Source organism: Ylistrum balloti, unplaced genomic scaffold, assembly GCF_031769215.1.
Source record: "Ylistrum balloti isolate Yb309-2 unplaced genomic scaffold, AGI_CSIRO_Ybal_v1 Utg371196, whole genome shotgun sequence".
NCBI classification, from domain to species: Eukaryota; Metazoa; Mollusca; class Bivalvia; order Pectinida; family Pectinidae; genus Ylistrum; species Ylistrum balloti.
The window spans coordinates 478,154-501,107 of record NW_026782651.1 but is presented as its reverse complement, the minus strand read 5'-3'; the positions used below and the strand labels follow the sequence as shown (position 1 = coordinate 501,107).

Sequence of the window (22,954 nt, the reverse complement as noted above, 5' to 3'; positions counted from 1 at the left end):
CACCAGATGGAATTAGCTGATTTTTGGTACACATATGAAACAAGTAAAGCTCTATCCGATTTTCTGATGGAAATTTGCATCCAAAACTATATAACGGGAGAAAATTGCAAATTTATGACATTTTTCTTCATAATTGTGTCTCTGCAAGTGCATTTTCATTCGAGAATATTTTTTTTATGTTTTATGAATAAACACGATGTTTTGGAAATATTTATCAAAAGAAATTTATACTATGTTGCGAATTACAATTTCGAGATAACCTTCTTTTATTTACGAACTTATGTCTTTGATGCTGAAATTGACAACTTTATAAAAATACATTTTCACTGAAATTATGAAATCTGGGTGTCGGAAAGGTGTAAAATCATTTTTCGGAAAAGAAAAAAAAATCAGTAGTTGAGCTAGATAAGAAATTACACGGGGGCAGGCTCCTATGGAGAATTAACATTACTGGAAACGGGCCCTTTGATTTAATTAGCAATCACGTAGTAAGAAATCTCCTCTCCCACCATCTTGGTTTCTTTTTCTGACAATTATGTCTAATATTTTAAAACTTTATTCAGGACGGTGTGCAATTACTTTCATGATGAAATGTAAAATCAAATATATTTTCGTATCAGCTTATCGGCGCCTGCTTGTTCGGTACGTTTACGAACAGGTTTTAAGGCGTTTGAATGATATGAAAATAAAGTTAAGAAAGTTTAAACATTACCGGCACCTGATTGTTGAAGTCACAACTGAAATAAGAAAACCCCACGTGTTACTGCATTTTATTCGAATTAGCAACTTTAACGAGCAGTGAAAAATAATCACATCAAATAAAATAAAAATTTTGTTGTTGAAACTTTACTCTCGATCGCGTTGGGTTCTAGTTTTAATCACTGTCCACTAATTGGATATTAGATTCAAGCCTTTTCAGTAATTCGTTTTATGAATGACTGTACCGCCTGTATGTTATTGACATTGGTTTGAATTGGAAAATTGTCAATCTCTCTATAAAATTGTACCGAGATGAATGGCTGGCGTTAGACTTTAGACAAATTGTGAGCCGACAATAAAATAACGACGTGCATTTACATTACCTTCAGTGCCATCGGTAATTGTTAAATGTATACTGTAAAAGTGAAAATGTATGGAGCTCGGATAGTTCCAATTATTACCTCATAGATAAGCATGGCTGTAATTTTTATACATAACCTGAAAAATAACCAAAACCTTGTTGTTTTTCATCTTACCAAATTTTGAGTACTGTTCATTTTCTAGATTTCTTTTCTTTTCAAGAAACATTGTTTTATTGTCCCACCACAAGATTAGGGAAATGTCAGGGCTGGGAGCTCTGGGGTCACTCCCCTTATAATATCCTGTTTCACGCAGAAATCCCTTTTTTCCTTTTCCAATAAAAATGAATATATAGAATAGAAGAGATCTGTCTTCAGTTTGGTACAATTAACATGGTATGTAAACAGTTTAATTCCATACACATATATAACACACACTACATCTACATGTACACACCAGTACAAGGCATATGTATTGAATACATAGATCGAAGTATTCTATAATTAGTAGAACGAAAGCAGTTATCTCGAGAGTAAAACACATTTTGTTTAATAAATACAGGAATTATTGTATTGTCAGCCTTGCTGTTTTCTTAAGTTAGTGGGATGTTAAAAAGATTAAGTAATCTTTTAAAATTGTGCAATTCTTTGTACCTAGAGCTTGTTTAATGGTTTCAATGGTAGCTGGAACCTTCATACAGTATGACTCATTTATTAGACCCATTTTGTACAGAACTGAGTTGGTTGTAAATTAGGACATTTTGTTACAAAGAAAAGGATGCTATTCCATGCATTTCTACTAAAAAGATCGAATTTCATATTTTTCACCTTTTTATGACATTTCTATAATTTCATATATTACTATTCTTGTTTGAGTTATATCCCTTGAACAAAAAATAAATATCGATTTTTTAGTTTGTCTTTGGTAAAAATGTGATAACCATGGGTAATAATAGGTATTTAAATGAAGTGATATTGTGATATTCTTAGTTTTAACTGCCGGAAATTATAAAATGATGTGATATTTACAAAAAAGAGGGTAAAATCGAAGAAAAAAATATCCCTAGTAAAGATTTTCTTTCTGTTTATAGCCGCTGAATTATCTCCCTTCTCAATGTTTATAAAATTCTGAAATTAACAAAGGACAATAACTCTTCCAATGGTCACCAACTTTGCATATCAGAAAGCTACAAAGATTAGAGTAAGTCTATATGCTATGATAAATACTGATAAAGGAGAATTATACCAACAGAATGCTATATACCACCCTTTGAAAAAAAGCATCAAATGAAATTGTCAAATTGGAAAGAACCACTGTATACAAAATGCGATCATCAATACAAAAGGGATATGCAAGGGCTTACTCATGAGTTGAGAGCCTTAAATTTAAGGGGTTGACTTTTGGCATACATATTGCATCATTTTTCAACATAATCCTCTTCAATATCTATACACTTTGCCAGCGTTGTTTATGGGTTATAATGCCACTTTTAAAGAAATTCTAATGATGGACCCATGTTTCATCCATAGTTACCAACCTCTGTAGAAAGTTAGCAGGATCTGTCTCTAAAAGTTTCAGTTTAGCACGCGACAAAGTCCTCCTGGTGTGCTTCTGATCAACTGTCAGTAGTTTTGGTACCCAACGGTCTGAAAGCTTTCTCACTGAAAGATCTTCCATAAGAATGGAATGTACACTTTCCTGTGAAATCCCAACTGTACTGGCTATAGATCTCTGTAACTCGGCAGTCAGCCATAACAATATCATGGACTTTATTGACCATTTCTGGGATTGTAACAGTGACAGGCCTTCCAGGATGGGCGACATTCCCAAAGCGCTGCCTGACATGCTTAAATTCCGCCAACCACCTTTACATTGTAGCATATGCCGGGGCATCATTCCCTAGTGTTGCTACCATATCAGTGTGGATATCCTTAGGTGCTAGACCATTCTTATGCGAATATTGAATCACTGCTCTTTCAGCGATTTTGTCAATGTTGCAAAAGGCACTTACCTAGTTTACTTTAGGGTGCTTCCTCTTTGATATCAACTGACCAAATGTCACTAATCTTCAGGTTCACAGCCTTAAATAGTCAGGGAATAGTAGAGCTGAAAAAAGACATCCCCGCTTAACTTCTTCAATTCCAGGCTCACAACTTATCAACCAGTCCTCGTGACAACACAGTTTAACCAAAATTCCAAGTTGGAATGACGGAAGAAATTAAATTACTGTCTTAAAAAACTTAAAAATAAAGCGCATCTAAAAAGCATCATAACATGTAATTTTAACAATGGTAAAATAATGTCTTGATGCCCCTGTCATGAGACAAGCTGTAAAATAGACTGCTGGTATATGACCAACATATGGGAATTAAACCATGGAAATTCCACTTACGTGCCACAGGTTTGGTGATTTTAACAAACAACACTCTTAAAAACTGATTTTGATTTGTATCTAGTAACGATGACACATGACTCATCTATAGTTAGTTCGTCAGTAAAAAAAAAATCCTCCAGTGCACTGGATACACAACAGGCCTAATGGGACTGACACTTGTATTCCATTTATAACATGTAGGGATCCTTTCGATGCCTTATAAAAGGGTGTGTTGTGTCCCAGTGTATGATGTTAGGGTGTGTTGTGTTCCAGTGTATGATGTTAGGGTGTGTTGTGTTCCATTGTATGATGGTAGAGTGTGGTGTTTTCCAGTGTATGAAGGCAGGGTGTGTTGTGTTCCAGTGTATGATGGTAGGGTGTGGTGTGTTCCAGTGTATGATGGTAGGGTGTGTTGTGTTCCAGTCTATGCAAGTAGGGCGAGGTTTGTTCCATTGTATAATGGTAGGGTGTGGTGTGTTCTAGTGTATGATTATAGGGTGTGGCGTGTTCCAGTGTATGAAGGTAGGGTGTGGTGTGTTCCAGTGTATGATGGTATGGTGTGGTGTGTTCCTGTGTATGATGATAGGGTGTGGTGTGTTTCAGTGTATAATGGTAGGGTGTGTCGTGTTTCAGTGTATGATAGTAGAGTGTGTTGTGTTCCAGTGTATGATGGTAGGTAGTGCTGTGTTCCAGTTGTGATGGTAGGGTGTGTTGTGTTCCTGTGTATGATGGTAGGGTGTGGTGTGTTCCAGTGTATGATGGTAGGGTTTGGTGTGTTCCAGTGTATGATGGTAGGGTTTGGTGTGTTAAGTGTATGATGGTAGGGTGTAGTGTATTCCAGTGTATGATGGTAGGGTGTGGTGTGTTCCAGTGTATGATGGTAGGGTGTGGTGTGTTCCAGTGTATGATGGTAGAGTGTGTTCCAGTGTATGATGGTAGGGTGTGGTGTGTTCCAGTGTATAATGGTAGGGTGTGGTGTGTTCCAGTGTATGGTGGTAGGGTGTGTTGTGCTTCAGTGTATGATGGTAGGGTGTGGTGTGTTTCAGTGTATGATGATAGGGTGTGGTGTGTTCCAGTGTGTGATGGTAGGGTGTGGTGTGTTCCAGTGTATGATGGTAGGGTGTGGTGTGTTCCAGTGTATGATGATAGGGTATGCTGTGTTACAGTATATGATGATAGGGTATGCTGTGTTACAGTGTATGATGGTAGGGTTTGGTGTGTTCCAGTGTATGATGGTAGGGTATGCTGTGTTACAGTGTATAATGGTAGGGTGTGGTGTGTTACAGTGTATGATGGTAGGGTGTGCTGTGTTCCAGTGTATGATGATAGGGTGTGGTGTGTTTCAGTGTATGATGGTAGAGTGTGCTGTGTTCCATTGTAGGACGATAGGGTGTGGTGTGTTCCAGTGTATGATGATAGGGTGTGATGTGTTCCAGTGTATGATGGTAGAGTGTGCTATGTTCCATTGTAGGACGATAGGGTGTTGTGTGTTTCAGTGTATGATGGTAAGGCGTGTTGCGTTCCAGTGTATGATGGTAGAGTGTGGTGTATTCCTGTGTATTATGGTAGGGCGCACTGCTGCAACTAAAGTGGGTCAAAACAGAGTAAGGAATTTTCGTTCTTATTTTCTACCAAAGGGACGTCAAAGAGACCAAAATAATCTACTGTCTCCAGCTGCAACACTTTGGATCTTGATCTCTACCTTTCTTTGCTCGTTCTTTGCTTTTGTTTTGTCCAGTTTTTGTTTTGTTGTCCCTCTCGACAATCATCATCAAAGGACCCTGGCTGTTGAGAGGACATTAAAAACTATAGAAAACTAAATGTATGTAAGTGTCTTATTCTTGTACTTTCAGTTGTCCTGGTTATTTTATTTATCTATAAACAAATACGAAGTTTACCTATTTATCATATCTGCAATTTGCGATGTATGACGACAATACTTAGATTTTCACTCACTTTCCCAAGATCCGCCCGTGTAAGACTGTCATATACAAATATAGGTCATATTGACATTGATATATGATTGGTGTAATGAAAATAAATCTATCATATTTTTTAATTCTTATTTCTTTATTTTCATTATTTAGAATACACAGTACGTAGTAATTCCTGTCTATTTTCCTGAGAGGTAAACCCGCTGTGAGATAACAATATTCCCTTATGAGGCTGGGGTAATTGAGGGACGTAGTATTTTCTAGTACCGTTGTTTGCATGACCAAAGTTCAGTAAAAACTTCATCATTGCTGAATGAACGTTCTCTCGTCCTCTTACGTAACCATCGCTAAGACACGTAGTGGAGGACGCATATCGACATCATTACACAAGAGTTGCGTCCCTTGTAAGATAACCATTGTCCACTGCCTATAACATGAAGTCCATGTATGAATTCGGCAATAAATGATAAATCGAATTTCGATTTATTATTGCTGATAACAGTTCGTGTTGTATATTACCTACTAAGATATGACTGACAAAATAGTGATGCCCTTACATTTGTTATATAGGTAGTAAAACTACTAGTATTCAGTCGTATTAACTACTAGATCGCACTAAGGCACGTATGGACACTACCACCACTAATACTAGTTGTTGGTTGTTATATATTGCACCTCCTAAATCAGAATCTCAAGTTCTCGTCACAACATTCAAACACTGCAATCTATCTCCGGTTTTACTTGCTGACGTAGTGTCAGCATGCTGCCACATTACGCCATTTTGATGATTAAAGTCTTCTGTTTTTTGTCTTTTTGGCTTTTTATGTGTTATATTAGTTCTTTACTACCACGTCTTCTCGCAAGAGCTGCTAAATCTCGCGTGGTTTTCATTGAACAAGTCCGAGGCCGGAACTCATCTATTTGATCATCGTCCTCTGATTCCTCGTCGTTTAACACTGTAACACTATTGGCACTTCTGACTCCATAGTTTTCTAGGTCCAATGTTATGTCTATGCTGGTGTTGGACTGAAAACTCGTATTGGACTGCAGACTCGTGTTAGAACTGGTTACTGTCGGTCTATCCCGGAATCCTGCCCTGCGCTTGGCTTTGTTCAAAGACACAATAGTGTCGTGGATATCACAGAACTGACGCTTCAACAGGATATCATGCTGGCGGAGCAAAATCTGGACAAAACCAAGAATGAAAAATATGTGTCAGTAAAGCTTTAAATATCTTAATTATTAAAAGTCAAGTACAAAAGAAACAAACCCGCATTTATATATTGTCAATCTCATTTCTTTAAAGGCATATTTATTTTTCGTTTCAAAATGAAGTCGGAGATTTAACGATTTCACGAATAACTATCGATTTCTGTAGGATGATAGCGCCCATAGATATTATATGGTTATAGATTTAGGATCTCACCAGTTCTTGTTTTATCCATAATAATGCCTGGCTAAGGTCTGAGAGCCGTTCCGCAATCTTTTCAGTTCCTCGGAGATGGTCAATACTTCCTTTTCGACTATCGAGTGATCGGGACTCCTCCACTTTGTACCGCTTCGGTAGACGGACAATACCGGGAAGACTACAATGGCGAAGAGGGACGCAACTACTTTCTCGTGACGCCATAATTAAAAGTGGCCATTTTGTCAGTATATCTGAAAAAAACATATTGGGGTTTAAATGATGAAATGAAAATTTCAAAATATATACACTGGATTTGTTTCCCATTTATTGTTGAATAAATAGCTTTGTGTTAGATGCCATATTTTCATTAGTGAACTTACAGGGTAATAGAAATGGACATTAGAGTATATTTCGACAAAATAGTATACATAGTAGTTATATTTCAATCCATACAGAAATTACTGCAATTGAATTTTTTTTTTTACAAAAATCATAAGACTCCTTGAACAAATCTACACCGATTTTTGTCGCTACTATTCACGATAAGATTGTCGACAGGGATCGTATCGATTAAGATAGCACGTGCCAGCTAGATTATAGCTAGTGACCTCCTGTATAGAAAACGTACGTGTAAATACCATCACCACCTCATTAATCAGTTATGATAAGGACATGTGGGTTTACAGCGTCATTAAGGTGTGATTGAAGGTGATTAAGAGTTAATTATTTAATGAAATAATTCACTTGATGTTATCATAATCTCATAGGACTGCCTGTAGATTTCACGATACGAATGAGTGTAAAAACGCCTAGGTATGGGTTAGCTTTAGTGAACTTAGTCATGTAACAGTGTGCTAAAATTGGACTTCATAATAAAATTGTTAGATTTTAATTATGTCCTTTTTTCGATCCAAAAGCCCGTATGTGCCGCTCGGTTTTACCGAATACATGTACCCCATGTCCTCGGACTTGTGCGCGACTATATTGCCTATTTGTACGTCACCTGTCCTGTGTATATTAGACACAACTGAACTTATAGGTGCTGAAGTACATATCCATAACAAAATCATAGCTTTCTTCAATATCTATTGGTCAGGGATTTAAATTAGAACACCACCATCTTGAATTTCTTCTTGATATTTTCGGAAAAAAAAAACCGAAAATAATATCATATCAGGTAATTTCAATAGTCATAACACCAAATAGGGTAGCAAAAACAACGACAACAGTGGTGAACTTCTATCTAATTGGCTAAATGATAATGACACCTGATCCTGCTTAATGACTCCGATTCGGTTACGAAAATATACCCCATTAGTTTAGATCTAACTCTAACATCACCTGAAATAGCCACAATCCATATCTCCTGGTCCACCCACGACAGCATCTTAGGTTCAGACCACTTTCCCATACAAGCAACATTCATACTAAAACCAATCAGAAAATACTATCACCTTCCCCTTTAAATCGGTTTTCCACAAAGCTGATTGGAGCACATTTCAAAAACATTGCTCACTAATCACACATGACTCGCAGGTGGGAGGAAATTATCAAGATTAATCCCACCGAACAAAACATGAAAAACTACAGACCAGTCAGAAACAAATACAACAACATAAAGACCAGGACTGGAAAGACTTCTGCAACTCTCTTAATAACAATAGTATCAATAAAGAAATTTGGAACAAAATTACATCAGTCAGTGGTAACCCCCTAGCGATATGCCCATATTAGGTAAACATGCAGAAGGTGGGACTCATGTCGAAAAGGCAAACATTTTGGCCAATCAAATTCAAACTGCTAACAGCAATAACAACTGATCAAAACAATGTTTAGATAACAAAACAAAAAACAAAAAACAAAAAAAAAAAAAACCAACAAAACCCGATATCCTTACTGCTTTAGCTGATCCGGGTCCCAATAACATCGACGTTTATCTCCCCTTTACTCTAAACGAGTATCATAAGGCCTCAAAGCAAAAGAAAAGTACTTCAACGGACAAACTCTAGTACACAATATTTAAAAAAAATCCCACATGATATAGACATGATTATTATAGACTACATAAACCCAATGTAGAGAACAGGAAAGTACCCCAAATCCTGGAATAATGCTGAAATAATCCCCATTCTAAAACCTGGTAAGGATAAAGGAGATCCAGCATCCTATAGGTCTATAGCACTAACTTCCCACCTCTGTAAGACAATTGAAACTATGATGAATAATCGTCTAAAATACTACCTTTCATAACACAACTTAATTAGTCAAAATCAAAGAGGTTTCCGGAATCGAAGGTCCTCATTAGATTCCTTAATTAGGCTATCCCCCGATTTAAAAAAAATCACTAAGTAATAATAAACATACTCATGGCGGTCTTTCCCGATCTCGAAAAAAGCTTACTTCCTAGTTTGAGATGAGGGCCTTTTGCTATCCCTTAAAGATATAGGCATAACAGGAAGTATTGTTCAGGTTTATTACCAATTTTCTTAAGAATTTGACAATTAAAGTCAGAGTAAACAAGGAATATTTAGATAAACAAATATTATATAACGGAGTCCCCCAAGGTAGTGTAATATCCCCAACCCTAGTCAGTATCTACATATTTAAACTTGATAAAAAAACTATGAAAAGTTCGAAATAAAAGCAACTTAGGCCAGTTTGCAGATGACACCAGTGTTTGGCGCTTAGAAAACAACAATGAAAAACAAGAGTCATTGTAAAAAGAACACTAGACAAAATACAAGAACAGGCTTCAAAATTTCTAACGGTTCTAATGATAAAACAGTTGCCAAGCTATTTTGAAACGTTACAAAGTACCAAAACTTTTCTAAGGAAAAACCGAAACCAAATTTGTCAAAGAAACCAAATATTCAGGCATTCTTCATATAAAATACATAGATGTTTAAAAACGCTAAATATCTTATCTTATATCTCCGGAAAAAATCCAATTAAACTCTACAGAGTATTGGTCAGACCAATAATCTGTTAGGGATCATAGGTCTTTAATACAGCCCCAGACATCATACAACACAAAGCACTTAGGTTAGCCCTAGGTACGATCCAAAACACATCAACAGTCAGTCTCCTAGCAGAGGCTGGCGAACAGCCATTACAATGGACAACTCCGAGGTAACTCACTCATTCTCAAATACTGGGCTAGGACACAACGATTAGGCAAACACTTCCCACCACGTACACTAGTTCAACAAGCAAAAAATACAACAAATAGATAACCCGAAAAACATGACAAACCCCCTTACAATCGTTTAATACACACGCACTACTTTTCGAACATGAATTAACTATTATCCAAATTGCGGAAATTCACCATAATCCCACACCGCCTTGCAAATTAGCAGTAACTCCCCCCCCCCCCCCAAAAAAAAAATAGTTTGAAAATATTTCAGAAAACAGACAAAAAAGAAAATCCAAGAGCACCCAAAAACATTGCACAATCAATAATTGAACAAAAATACGAAAAATGCGTTAAGATAGACACTGATGGATAAAAGAACCCTACAACAGATAGAGTAGGACTAGGTATATACGCCCCAGAATTAGGCATCACACTATCCATCAGAATCACAGATACATGTTCAGTCTATATCACTGAACTAATAGCAATAGGGTTAGCTCTAAGACAGGTAGACGACATCAAACCACCAGGTGACGCTGTAATCTTATCACACAGCCCATAATCTTTACAATTGATAGAGACAGGAAATGGCACCAGGTCTAAAGAAAAACATTCAATTATGAACACATTACATATTCTACACAAACAAAAGATACCAATAGGCATAGGAACGTACCAGCACGCGTAGACATACCAGAGAACGATATGACTGATAAATTAGCAAAGAAGACACACACAATATAATGGACAAACTTTAGAGAATAACAACAACAACCTCAGGAAAGTAATATCAAATCCTACTAAAAAACAAACTTTTCGGACACACACAATAGGGAGATGGAACTATAAGAAGGCTCAGATTGGGTAATACTAAATCAAATAAAAACACCAGTAAGGTGTGTAAAGAGAAATCTCCAAAATGTCGTCACTACAACAACTTAGAAACTATAGACCACATCTTTCTCTGGTGTAACAAACATACAGCAGCACGAGAAACATTTTTTCAAGGGTTGGAGAAATAAAATATCTCTCCAAACAATATACATATACTGCTACAACCTAGCCCAGTACAACAGAAAGTCCACAAACAGTTACTACAATACCTTAATAAAATAAACTACACAGAAAACATTTGAAACACCAAATATCACAAGGGAGTTAACTCTTTCAAAACTACACACTGAATGAAAACAACAAACATGTAATATCTACAAACCACACACCTAAAGGTCCTGCGTCCAGTATAGGTTACAAATAAACGAGAACCTCAGGGTGCAAGTAATTTTGTGCCCTGGCTTGTAGCATATGGAGCCCGGTTTGGTAGGGAAATGGGGATAAAGAACTATCGATGATTTTTTTTACAGAGCAGTTTATTCAACACTGGACAAAGGGCCGTAAGACGAAATTAGAATATAAATAATAAAGAAAACTACACAAAACCACACTTTATACAACAGGTAGAATCCCAAGGACACCCAGAGAAGCTGTACCAGGGAGGATTACTACTGATCTCCCCACTCATCGGTGCATACGGACACCTCGTGAGGTATGTGGTGTCCTCCTCTGTGCCCCACCCCCGCATCCACACGACAAATAAGACACCACACAGACACCACAGAAACCTCTCAGACGGAGAATAAAATACCAAACAAGGCCAATAAATACTTAGCCTTATATCATAACTCACCCAAACTCCCCCGAGTAGTGTCTCTCACACTGCCCAAAACTCAAACATCTCCTAGGTAAATCTCAGCCTTTTATAACATTTTCTATTTCAACTTATCTTCTCTTGCCGAAAAATCTAAATCAGCACATTCACCAAATCATATATGTACATAAAAAAAGCCGGTTTAGTGAAAAAACAATTAATGAAGGAATGGAAAGGTTCAAAAGATGGGACAACTAAAACATAAAAGTTAATTGTACCAGCACTAAAACTAACTACTAACTACAGTCTGGCGGACGGGACTTTATACGGTGGCCCGTGTGAGGACTGCCCAATCTCGCATGGTAAAGATTCTCCTGTGGTTATCGGTAATAAGAGTAGACGCTTAACGTCGCCCTGGAGCCCGAATTAGCCCAAACTATCCATAACTTCATTCGGCCATAGTATCATTATTATTAAGTATTAGAAAAGAGTTTTCTAAACTTCCCCTGATCTAAAAGTTAGTACACATAGAGGGACAGTCTGGAGATTGGGCAGGATACAGAAGATCCCCTCCCCTCCACCACCGGAAGTTCAGACATAGCACATCAGGAAGAGGACCACACCACCCCCTTCTACGTCGCCAGAGAACCGACTCCAGTCAATTTGTCAAAGCCCGGCAACGAGAAGAGTCATGGAGACAAAAAACTACGCCATCATCATCATCATCATCATCATCATCATCATCATCATCGTCATCGTCATCATCATCATCATCGTCATCATCATCATCACCATCGTCATCGTCATTATCATCATCATCATGTGTATGTTACACTGTTACGTGTTGTTCACGCTGAGAGATATAATTCAAATGTACCGAAGTACTAAGGACAATGAAAGAAATCCACTAGACAGAAACTTTCAACCAATCTTAACAACTTCGTCAAAGTCCGTCAAGTGTCACATGTCCAGTCTGTAGCTGACCACAACTCACGTACAGCACACATACATACCTACAAAGCGCAAACAAAGAAATGTACTGGCGCTATACCCGGTATACATTAACAGGCAAACCGTAACGCGAGTTTAACGAATAATATACAAGTAATTAAAAAAACAATCAGTATATTGTACTAAACGACAAATAAATATATTTTATATCCAACAGAATAAAAAAGGTTTGACCCTGTTACATAAATGTGGGGTTGCGTTTTGGGTAATTATTGAAATATTTCCTTATATGGTCATGTCCAGTATTGTCTCGTTTTCGATGTTCGGTCAGTTCATTTGTCTCGTCGGGTGGTAGATTTGGGAGAGCCGCCGAGGTGTGATGATCAGGTTTTGTCAGAGTTGTTATATGTTGTAGCGTCAGTCAGTAGTTTCTGCAGAATCTCCATCTATTGTGAATGAGCTATTTGAAGCGCTTCCAACCCATTGTTCGGTTACGTAGAACATATACTTACAGTTAAAAGAAACAATTGTAATACAGCTTCATTTTGCTAAAAGTGAGACACCAGGACAAAGACAGTTAGTGAGACACTAGGACACATACAGTTAGTGAGACACTAGGACACAGACAGTTAGTGAGACACTAGGACACAGACAGTTAGTGAGACACTAGGACACAGACAGTTAGTGAGACACTAGGACAAAGACAGTTAGTGAGATACTAGGACACAGACAGTTAGTGAGATACTAGGACAAAGACAGTTAGTGAGATACTAGGACACAGACAGTTAGTGAGATACTAGGACACAGACAGTGAGATACCAGGATACAGACAGTTAGTGAGACACTAGGACACAGACAGTTAGTGAGATACTAGGACACAGACAGTTAGTGAGACACTAGGACACAGACAGTTAGTGAGACACTAGGACACAGACAGTTAGTGAGATACTAGGGCACAGACAGTTAGTGAGATACTAGGACACAGACAGGTAGTGAGATACTAGGACACAGACAGTGAGATACCAGGATACAGACAGCTAGTGAGATACTATGACACAGTTAGTGAGACACTAGGACAAAGACAGTCAGTGAGACACTAGGGCACAGACAGTTAGTGAGATACTAGGACACAGACAGTTAGTGAGACACTAGGGCACAGACAATTAGTGAGATACTAGGATACGGACAGTTAGTGAGATACTAGGACACAGAGAGTGAAATACCAGGATACAGACAGCTAGTGAGATACTATGACACAGACAGTGAGAAACTAGGACACATACAGTGAGAAACTAGGATACAGACAGCTAGTGAGATACTATGACACAGTTAGTGAGACACTAGGACAAAGACAGTTAGTGATATACTAGGACAGAGACAGTTAGTGAGATACTAGGACAAAGACAGTTAGTGAGATACTGGGACACAGACAGTTAGAGAGATACTGGGACACAGACAGTTAGAGAGATACTGGGACAAACACAGTTAGTGAGATACTAGGACACAGACAGTTAGTGAGATACAGTGAGACACTCGAACACTGATCCTAAGTGAGACTCTCTGACTCAGTATAAAGAAAAAAAAATATTTATCGTATTTAGCTTGCAGATTGATCTAGATATTACATTTTCAATGTTCCTCGAAACTCAAATGGTTTGTATTACTATTCTGGAAATTCCGTCTTTTTCCAAAATGTTTATTTTATTCCTCTGTATTGTTTGATTCTGTCATCGAATTTAGACAATATATGTCTGTAGCAGTTTTATGCCTTATTCTTCGTGGCCAGTAAAACGTCATCGAATTTAGACAATATATGTCTGTAGCCGTTTTATGCCTTATTCTTCGTGGCCAGTAAAACGTCATCGAATTTAGACAATATATGTCTGTATCCGTTTTATGCCTTATTCTTCGTGGCCAGTAAAACGTCATCGAATTTAGACAATATATGTCTGTATCCGTTTTATGCCTTATTCTTCGTGGCCAGTCATCGAATTTAGACAATATATGTCTGTATCCGTTTTATGCCTTATTCTCTATCGCCAGTAAAACGTCCTCGGTGACCTCCAAATTTTGATTGGTTTAAGAGAAAAAGAAATATGACTTTCCTGCTCGTCTTGCATAGAGTACAATTTCAAAGTTAAACATATTTCTGTAATTTTCGTCTTGTTTTCGGTGGCGATAATAGCTTACTTTCGTGTTCTTGTGTTTGACACAATTTTTGTCCAGAGGTCGTTCAGTGTGAAATTCTACAAGGGTTCACACTTAGAAGCATTCAAAGCGAACTGACTTGTGGATTAAAAAATCACTCATGCAGCAATATAACCTTTTAAAAAACATATTTTTAAAACTCTTGAAATGTAGAGCAAACTCTTTTAAAGAAAAAAATCAAAGCGCTTAAGAGTTATTTAAATTATTGAAGAAATGGTAATCGTTATTAAAGATAAAAGTTGTAAGCAAATCGGACGGACTTTAACAAAGGCCTGGGTTTACGTTCTGACAAAAGACTGACAGGTTAGGTTTGAGAAGAAACTCAGTCAATACTGCAACAGCCGTTAAAACATCTATATAAATCCGTCGACTAGTGGTCTGGAATCTAGATAAAAGCGTTTAGGTGAAGCAGAGCAGGAAATGAACAGTAATTTATGCTAAACCATGTGCATCAATTTCTTGGCCCGTCTATTGCGTAGCATAAAAAAGATCAGGGACGTGTACAAATAAATACTTCTTACAACTTGCGTATCAGAATGTCAAACAGGATGTTCTACACAACAGACAGAAAAAAGTGTAAATTATTGTCCTTTTTGTTTTTGTTGGTTTTTTTTTTTTAGATAAAAGAGAACGATAACTCCGCAGTTGTAAAGTTTCTTAAACATGACTGATCGGAGTAATTTATATTCAGCTAATTAACCTAACGACTGACTTAATTTTACTTACAGTTAAGGATGATATCAAATAGTCCTATCGTACATGGGTATAATCACTTCACATATTGGCGTGTCCTCTTCGTTCGTGGCGCGACTCCTGGACTGGTTCGTCCGCGTAACAAGCGCTACTACAACTGAAATGAATGGTAGATTGTTTTTATTTTCCAATAACGATCATTGAATATAAGATTCTAGAAACCCTATCTGATAAGTTGAGTTGATTGGAATTTAATTAAATATAAGGAATAAAGACTTTTTATCACTGTTAAGTGTTTGATTACTTAACTGTCTATCTCCAGGGCCATGCTCGTCATTATACAAAATTACAGCACTCGCTTAAGTAGTATATTTAGAATCAGCCACTCTAAAAGTCCTTCATAAGTAATTGCGCGTGCGGGCACGTGTTGAGAGAGTTCCTGAGATAGGAGAACTTCTGGAACTTATTCAGAATGTATGTTTTCAATTAACTTGTTGGATCAATTAAGCCGTATTGGCAACGATGAAACTATTGATCTTGAGAGTGATGTCCACAATTCTGACATATCGATACATTAGATCGAAACTGCTATTGGAAGTTAGCCCGTGCGGTTTGGTCCGGAAGGAAAGCCTCGTTAATGGTTTTGTAATATGACCTCCCACGACAATAAAAGAATTGATTAACACAAGTCTCGTTCTATAGCAACACTCCTCACCTGCTCCACCGGCCCATTACGGTGGTAAGGGGTGAAGATTCAGGCATGGAGTTATAAATAGGAATCAAGGTTATAACATTTTCGGTCATATTTGTAAATATATATACAATTTGCAGCGCACGACTAAGATTTTACTAAGGTGTGCAACTGATGTCAGAAATCATGCATCGTTCTTTTATTATTAATACATGATTGTGAGTTATAGGCGATATAAGTAGATGAAGACCCAACCGATATCGACGCGCTTCATGCGAACGTCGGCCGTTCTACAGCACAGGGGCCTGTGTTAAAATATTGTAACAGGACCGTGTGTTCTAATGTTCTAAAGTTTGTCAGCATGAACAATTTTCACAAAATAAAAAGAGCATTTCCTTGTGTTGTTACCTTTCTTAAGAGAGAGAGCGAGAGAGAGAGAGAGATAGAGGAGGGGGAGGAGGAAGGGGGGAGGGAGACACTGAAGATGTCATCATTCCAAACTTCATACAGTTAAACATATAATCATTTACTATATTAGACACATGATGTCATGTAAAAGTGACCCACCTGTTGCAGCTGTCTTAGATTAATCGTTTGGTATACAAAACTTCTATTTATTATGGTAATAGGTTGTTGACTTAGTCCCAACATGAGGACAGCCACACAAATCTAAAGTTGATGAGTTACATATTTAGAACGTAAGTAAGTAGGTAAGCATTACTTATCACTATTTCCACCAATAGAATGTCTTTGTAATTTTTCATGTTTTTGGCCTGCTTAATGTTGGCTCCGTTATCGGTAAATACAGTACAAATATTGTATATATCACCCCTAGTTTATCTATATACGTCTTATACCAAAACAGAAATGTCATTTTAGGCATATTTCACACGGATACAATACATTGTCTATAAGAACAAAACATGGTTCCGTAAGAAGTTTTTACTCGGTGTTAGAAATCGATTTAGTTTGATCACAGATACATATACTGATACAAAATGTGATATGATCGATACGCATTTCTGGAACAAATGTGAGGTCTGTAGACTTCAAATACATTTTACAGTTTCCTATGAAAATGTATATCATGTGAAATTTTATTTATAAATGGCTACCTTTCTTTAACATTTTTTCCCCTGAAATTAACATCATCTACAACGGCAATAAGTTATGAAGTGTACTCACCTGTATGTCTTGCTGTGTATCAATCTCACGGTATTACCTGTGATTGTCACTTTCACCGAAAGCTCGACTTGGTGGTCCTACCTAACAGAAAAGGTATGATAACATTCTGATAAACTCGAGTGTACAAAACAATACACTAATCCAATTGCTGCCAGCACTACCGTTTACATTATTAAAAACTAATTTGTATTTTGATAAAAGGTCCTACTTTCCCCTTGTTTCCTACCTCGACAAACATAATTGGCGAGAGTTAAGCTCGTAATTCGCAGGTCTCCCATATCCAAGGTCAGTCGTTCTGACTGGGACACGAGATACCGTAGAGCCGAACCGTTGTCCGGGTCTATATTCCTTAATATAAACTGGCTAAGAGTGGATGTCGGATGTGAATAAAATCCCATTCTAACCAACATTTTATGAATCCGACAAATTCTAACAAGCATCTTGTTTACCTCCGTCTCGAAATCATAACCACTGGCATTCCAAACATAAGTTGTGAGAATTATGACGGTCCGGATATTTCTGAATGTTGATTAGTTTGACCCCTTGCGCTGTTAATGAGCATTAGGTGTCAGAAGAAGAGAAGATGAGTTTCGGCTCCAATTCTCCAACAGATCACGCCAACTTTGTATTGTAAATTATTTACAACTACACATGGCAAGTCAGGTTGTGCCTCTAGCTAGGTTGAGTTAACAGTCTTGCATCGACATTAAAAAGATCACACGCTCCATATGCCGTCAATAACAATGATTTATCTCGATCAATTTTACAATAAAAACGATATAAATATGATATCACGGAATGCTATGACACATAACTACATATAAAAGACCAACATATTTTCTTAATGTTAATGAAAAAATTCCATACTAATATTATGCATCTTGATAACAACTTTTATTTCCATTACAGAATAGAAGTAATTGAAATTAGCTTTGGTGACGTCAATGGTGCACCGCCATGTCAAGCTATTATCATATAACATGGATTAAGGCGATTGTAAACATGAAAAGTATTCGTGTTTAAACGATAAACAATTAATTTGAATTTTCACCAACAATTTAATGTCACGAAAATTTCTTTTAATACTAGAGATAAGTAATTAACCAGAAACATGCTCTGGTTTTTTATTTTCTTTACTTCCGGGAATGTTCATTCTTTTTTCAAGTTTAGATAAATAAAGTGAAATTTCATGACATCAACATTTTCCACACCATTGCGACGTTAAAAAATGGTCCGGCTATTAATTAATTAAGATATATTTTTGTGAAGGGAAAAAACGGTTTCCGAAGGATTGTGCTTACAGGTGGATGTACCACCATTCAATATATATTGAGAATTATATACATTTAGATACAGTGAAGTCAGATAATGAGTCAAACTGCATCATGCAGTTGTTTCGTCAAGAGTCGGTGAAATAGAAAGTCGGGGATGAAGTGATCAACGTTGTATGATCATCGGGCCCCAACGGCTGTCAAGCTTATCACTATACCATCTACTAGTAAAAGCAAGGGAAGTAACTCTGGGAGACCAGAATGTGTACATATCTGAGTTTAACTGCACAAAAGTCCGTTATTGCCATCGAAAATGGTCTGTGGTATGTACGTTTTTGGTAAATGTTTAGTTTGCCAGTTAAAGGAAATAAAATTTTTAAGTGTTAAACATAAGTGCTGAAAGGCAGTATTTTTTTCCAGCGGGGACCCAATTTTCGCTATTTTTGACAATAGCACAGTATTGCGAAAAAATACTCAAAATAATGAAAGAAGAAACGGTGGTCTGTTGTCTTATTTTTAACAGTGAAGTCTTGAACCATCGGTAAAACAACATTTACAGCAACTAGCTACGCTCTGTGATAATTGTGTCACTTAACAATGGAAGATTGAATATTTAAATTTTGCGTCAAATATGTTCGCCACTAATATCATGGCACTTCCCAAAACGAACGCCGTTCATCTTTCAATCAATCTATTTCATGAGAAGTGCATCCTTAAGGAAAATTGTTTCCCATCGTCAGAGGGTGACCGATCGCTGGTAACCCGGCGTCCAAGTTTACTTTCACACCTTCAGTAGGTCAGCCTGGTGACAGAGGTATGGTCAAAGTTAGTCAGTTAGTCATTGTTATTCTGTTGGAAATGGTTAATATACTTCTGACAAGCTTCAGCTGATGTACTTAAAAAAGTAGAATCTAAAAATATTTTTCATTATTAATGTCACTATTTCCTAAGTTTGATCCATCTTCACGCTTTGAGATGAAGAACATACATCCTGTTTATCTTTTTACTATTCATATTTCAAGATATTTCATCTTTGTAAAGCTAACTATTCTTACAAATGTAAGCTTTTTATTGTTCAAGGTGTGGGAACTAGGACTTGGTCAGCTTGATATATAAGTAGCTTGAAACATTTTAGAGTGATATTTTGTAAACTGCGTTTCTCCTCTTACTGTTGTCTGATAAAACATATCGCGTGTGATTATTTCAGAGAATTTTTACTCCGGCTCTAGTTAGAAAAACGTTTCATCAAATCTAACAGCAATAAAACACGACTGGTCGATTAAATCCGATCGTGTTTCGGTCAGAGATTGTATATCGTCTTCGAAAATTAATTGGCTGTGAGTTTAAATTAAACGTTTCTTTTGAGTGTGATTTCTTTTCGCGAACATCGCGACGAAAACAAATTTTCGTCAACAGTGTCCATCGATCTTCATTCTTAAAACCTTATTATCTTCATAACATCGTTTAGCAAAATTTTAACTTATTGAAATTTGATAAAAATAATTTTATAAATCGCAAATCGAAAAATGAAAATCTCATTGATTCGCTAGGCTAACAATGCTTGGAACGTTGTAGCTTTGTGTTGATGTGAAGTATTCAATACTGCATGCTGCACCCTGCAGTAGTCAACATTCTGTGTGTAGTACGCTGTAACGGGGGGAGGGGGCACTGTTGATTAGAGATTTAGGTACTTGACCTCTCTCTATAAACTAATGTGTTAGTTACGGTTTATGTTTACCGATCCTCCTGTCTCTCATAGTTACGGGACATAACTCTGGAATGGCTGTTACGACCGGTTACACTTACAGAGTAAAGTTCCCAGATATATACTGTAAAAAGGGGTGAATCTAAGTAAGTAGTATGAAAGAATAAATAAAAAAAATGCATATCAACGTTGAACATTAGTTTTTAATGGCACTTTTAGGCTTAACGTAATGCAGTTCGGGTTGCAGCCTATTGTTACCAAACAAAGCTTTCTGACCGGTGAAAGTATTACAACGATCCTCTAGCGGTAGTTGTATGCTATAGGCAAAGCCGCCATCTTACAAAAGAGTGTCATGTGACATACTCACGGTATGAGACAATCAAGTATAACAGTAAAATCTTACCATAATTGACAGACTAGGTGTTCATAAAAATGTTCAGATTGAGATTGATGTCAATCATGAATGAGTATTGCTTTGGTTCACAGAAGATTCTCAGAGTGGGACAATATGACAGAATGCACAGAATTGTGGGATCATTTAAACTTAGCGATATATCTAAATGTCAGCAACAGGTGATAATCAGCAACAGTAAGAGTCGTAAAGACTTCAGAAAATACATTTCAAAATAATCAATATAGTTAGTAACATCATAGATAGGATCACAATACATCCTTTTTACTGAGTTTTATGTTGATATTTGTAAAATTGATTGAGTAATGGGGAGTTCAATTTTCTTTGGTCTTTGGCGCACTGTACATTGTGTATCACACTTGTGGGCAGCGTCTTAAGTTATATTACTATCTTAAAATTTACATAAAGTAAATGACATCAAAAGATATGTACTTGATATGACATCAATATACAAAGTTTCTGTCTCCTATGTGAAAAATGACAGGATCATGACGATTTTCCTCGTGTGTCCGTTCTATACAAATACCATGGTAATAGTGACGCGTCTTCACACTCTACTACCTAAAATACTCAAAGAAGTTTGTGACGTCAAAAGTTGTATTGTTAATGTGATCTTCAGAAAATGCATTTTAAGATAATTGATATAGAAAGCAACATCACAGATAGGATCACAATACACCTTGTAACAAGTTTCATGTTGATATTTGTAAAATCGGTTGAGTTACGGGGAGACACATTTTCTTAGATCGCCGTCAGTACACGTGTGTATGTGTAACACACTGGGGAGCAGTGTCATCTTGTTATATGTTTATGTAATAGGGAACAAAAATCAATTACAAGAAATGATTCATCTTATAATCATTCTCTGACTTTTATCAGAGACGTATATGTAACACCTTAGCGTCTCTAGGTTATATTCCTAGCTACACAATATTATGCACAAACCAGGTATTTACGATCTCTGTGCTGTCACATCGTGCGCGCGCCAGCTGACATAAACTGAGGCCACGACTCTGTGTTGCAAGTGACCGGTATGCGGAACACGGATTGTAGGCAAGTGTACTTTGTCAAGGAGTAACAGTCTTTTCACAACACATTTGGATAAACCGCGCTATTTGAGACAGTTGATAGAGCGAAACCACACTTTCCAATATCTTCATTGAATCATCGATTTTCAATTTTGTTAAATTCATTTAAATATTTGATTTTATTGCATTTCTCACACATTTTCAATATCAACAAAGTCGCTATGGTGACCACCTGCTGACATCCCGAGTTTAATTTTGGGTACCATTATATTTGTTGAAGTATAGCCTTGGCGTTCCGTATTAACTTTTTAGTCATACAGTAATGAACTTGGCTTGAAAGTCAATCTAATGTTGATAGAAACCCGGGGTAAAGTTTAAAAAAAATCTTATTTCAATTCAAAACAAATAAAATTTGTCCGACTTTAACATGTAACTATTTGACACTTAACTTCATTTACTTTGAAGAATCAAATCTATTTCAACGTGTATTTATAAATAGATTTAAAATCCAGAATTAAGCTGAACGAAACATGTTACAACAACATCTACCAGCTGTCAATATAATGAAAGTCATATGTCAATATATTAAAGGACAGTTTAATTTAACAGAAATGGAAGCACTGATTATGTTTTCTTTCGTTTATTTTAATTGTAAACAGAACTTAAGATATTCCTTAAGCAAGGCGTAAGCTAACTTGACAATTGAACAGAATTAAACTAAGGCAAATTATGAACAAAAAGATTCACATGGATATCCCTATAAATGGTATAGGATAATAAGACCGTGTGTTACATCATTATATATAAATTCAATATTCTGTTTCTGGCATAAGAATATAAAATACTAATATAATTTGACTCAGCTTTCGTCGCGATCTCACAATAAAAACAATAGGTACCCACACTAAAACAGAGCTCTGCCAGGTGCACGTGACGAATTAACAATAACATTTCATGTTACCCGTGTTCTGTCACCTATAACAATGTCAATACTTTATAAACTATATTTATTTTTCTAAAACAATAATCTTACATTTTGTTTTCCAATGTAAATACTTTATAAACTATATTTATTTTTCTAAAACAATAATCTTACATTTTGTTTTCCAATGTAAATACTTTATAAACTATATTTATTTTTCTAAAACAATAATCTTACATTTTGTTTTCCAATGTAAATATTTCCTAAACTATATTTATTTCTCCAATACAATTATCTTACACTTTTTTCCACTCTCCATGTTCGTATTG

General features: G+C 36.6%; 1 protein-coding gene across 1 annotated transcript; it reads right to left on the bottom strand.

The window, feature by feature from the left end:
* Positions 1 to 6,195: 6,195 nt before the first annotated feature.
* Positions 6,196 to 6,997, bottom strand: LOC132561351 (uncharacterized). Its single transcript, XM_060226075.1, has 2 exons — positions 6,794 to 6,997; positions 6,196 to 6,552 (listed from the first exon to the last, which is right to left on the bottom strand). Exons 1-2 carry the CDS (start codon positions 6,995 to 6,997, stop codon positions 6,196 to 6,198), a joined length of 561 nt encoding a protein of 186 aa, XP_060082058.1.
* Positions 6,998 to 22,954: the final 15,957 nt, after the last annotated feature.

What these genes read in the sequence shown, in the direction of transcription:
- LOC132561351 (XM_060226075.1), bottom strand. Translation starts at nt 6,997, where the DNA reads ATGGCGTCACGAGAAAGTAGTTGCGTCCCTCTTCGCCATTGTAGTCTT. An exon ending in TATGGATAAAACAAGAACTG is followed by an intron (nt 6,553 to 6,793) that starts GTGAGATCCTAA and finishes GGTTTTGTCCAG; the next exon opens with ATTTTGCTCCGCCAGCATGA.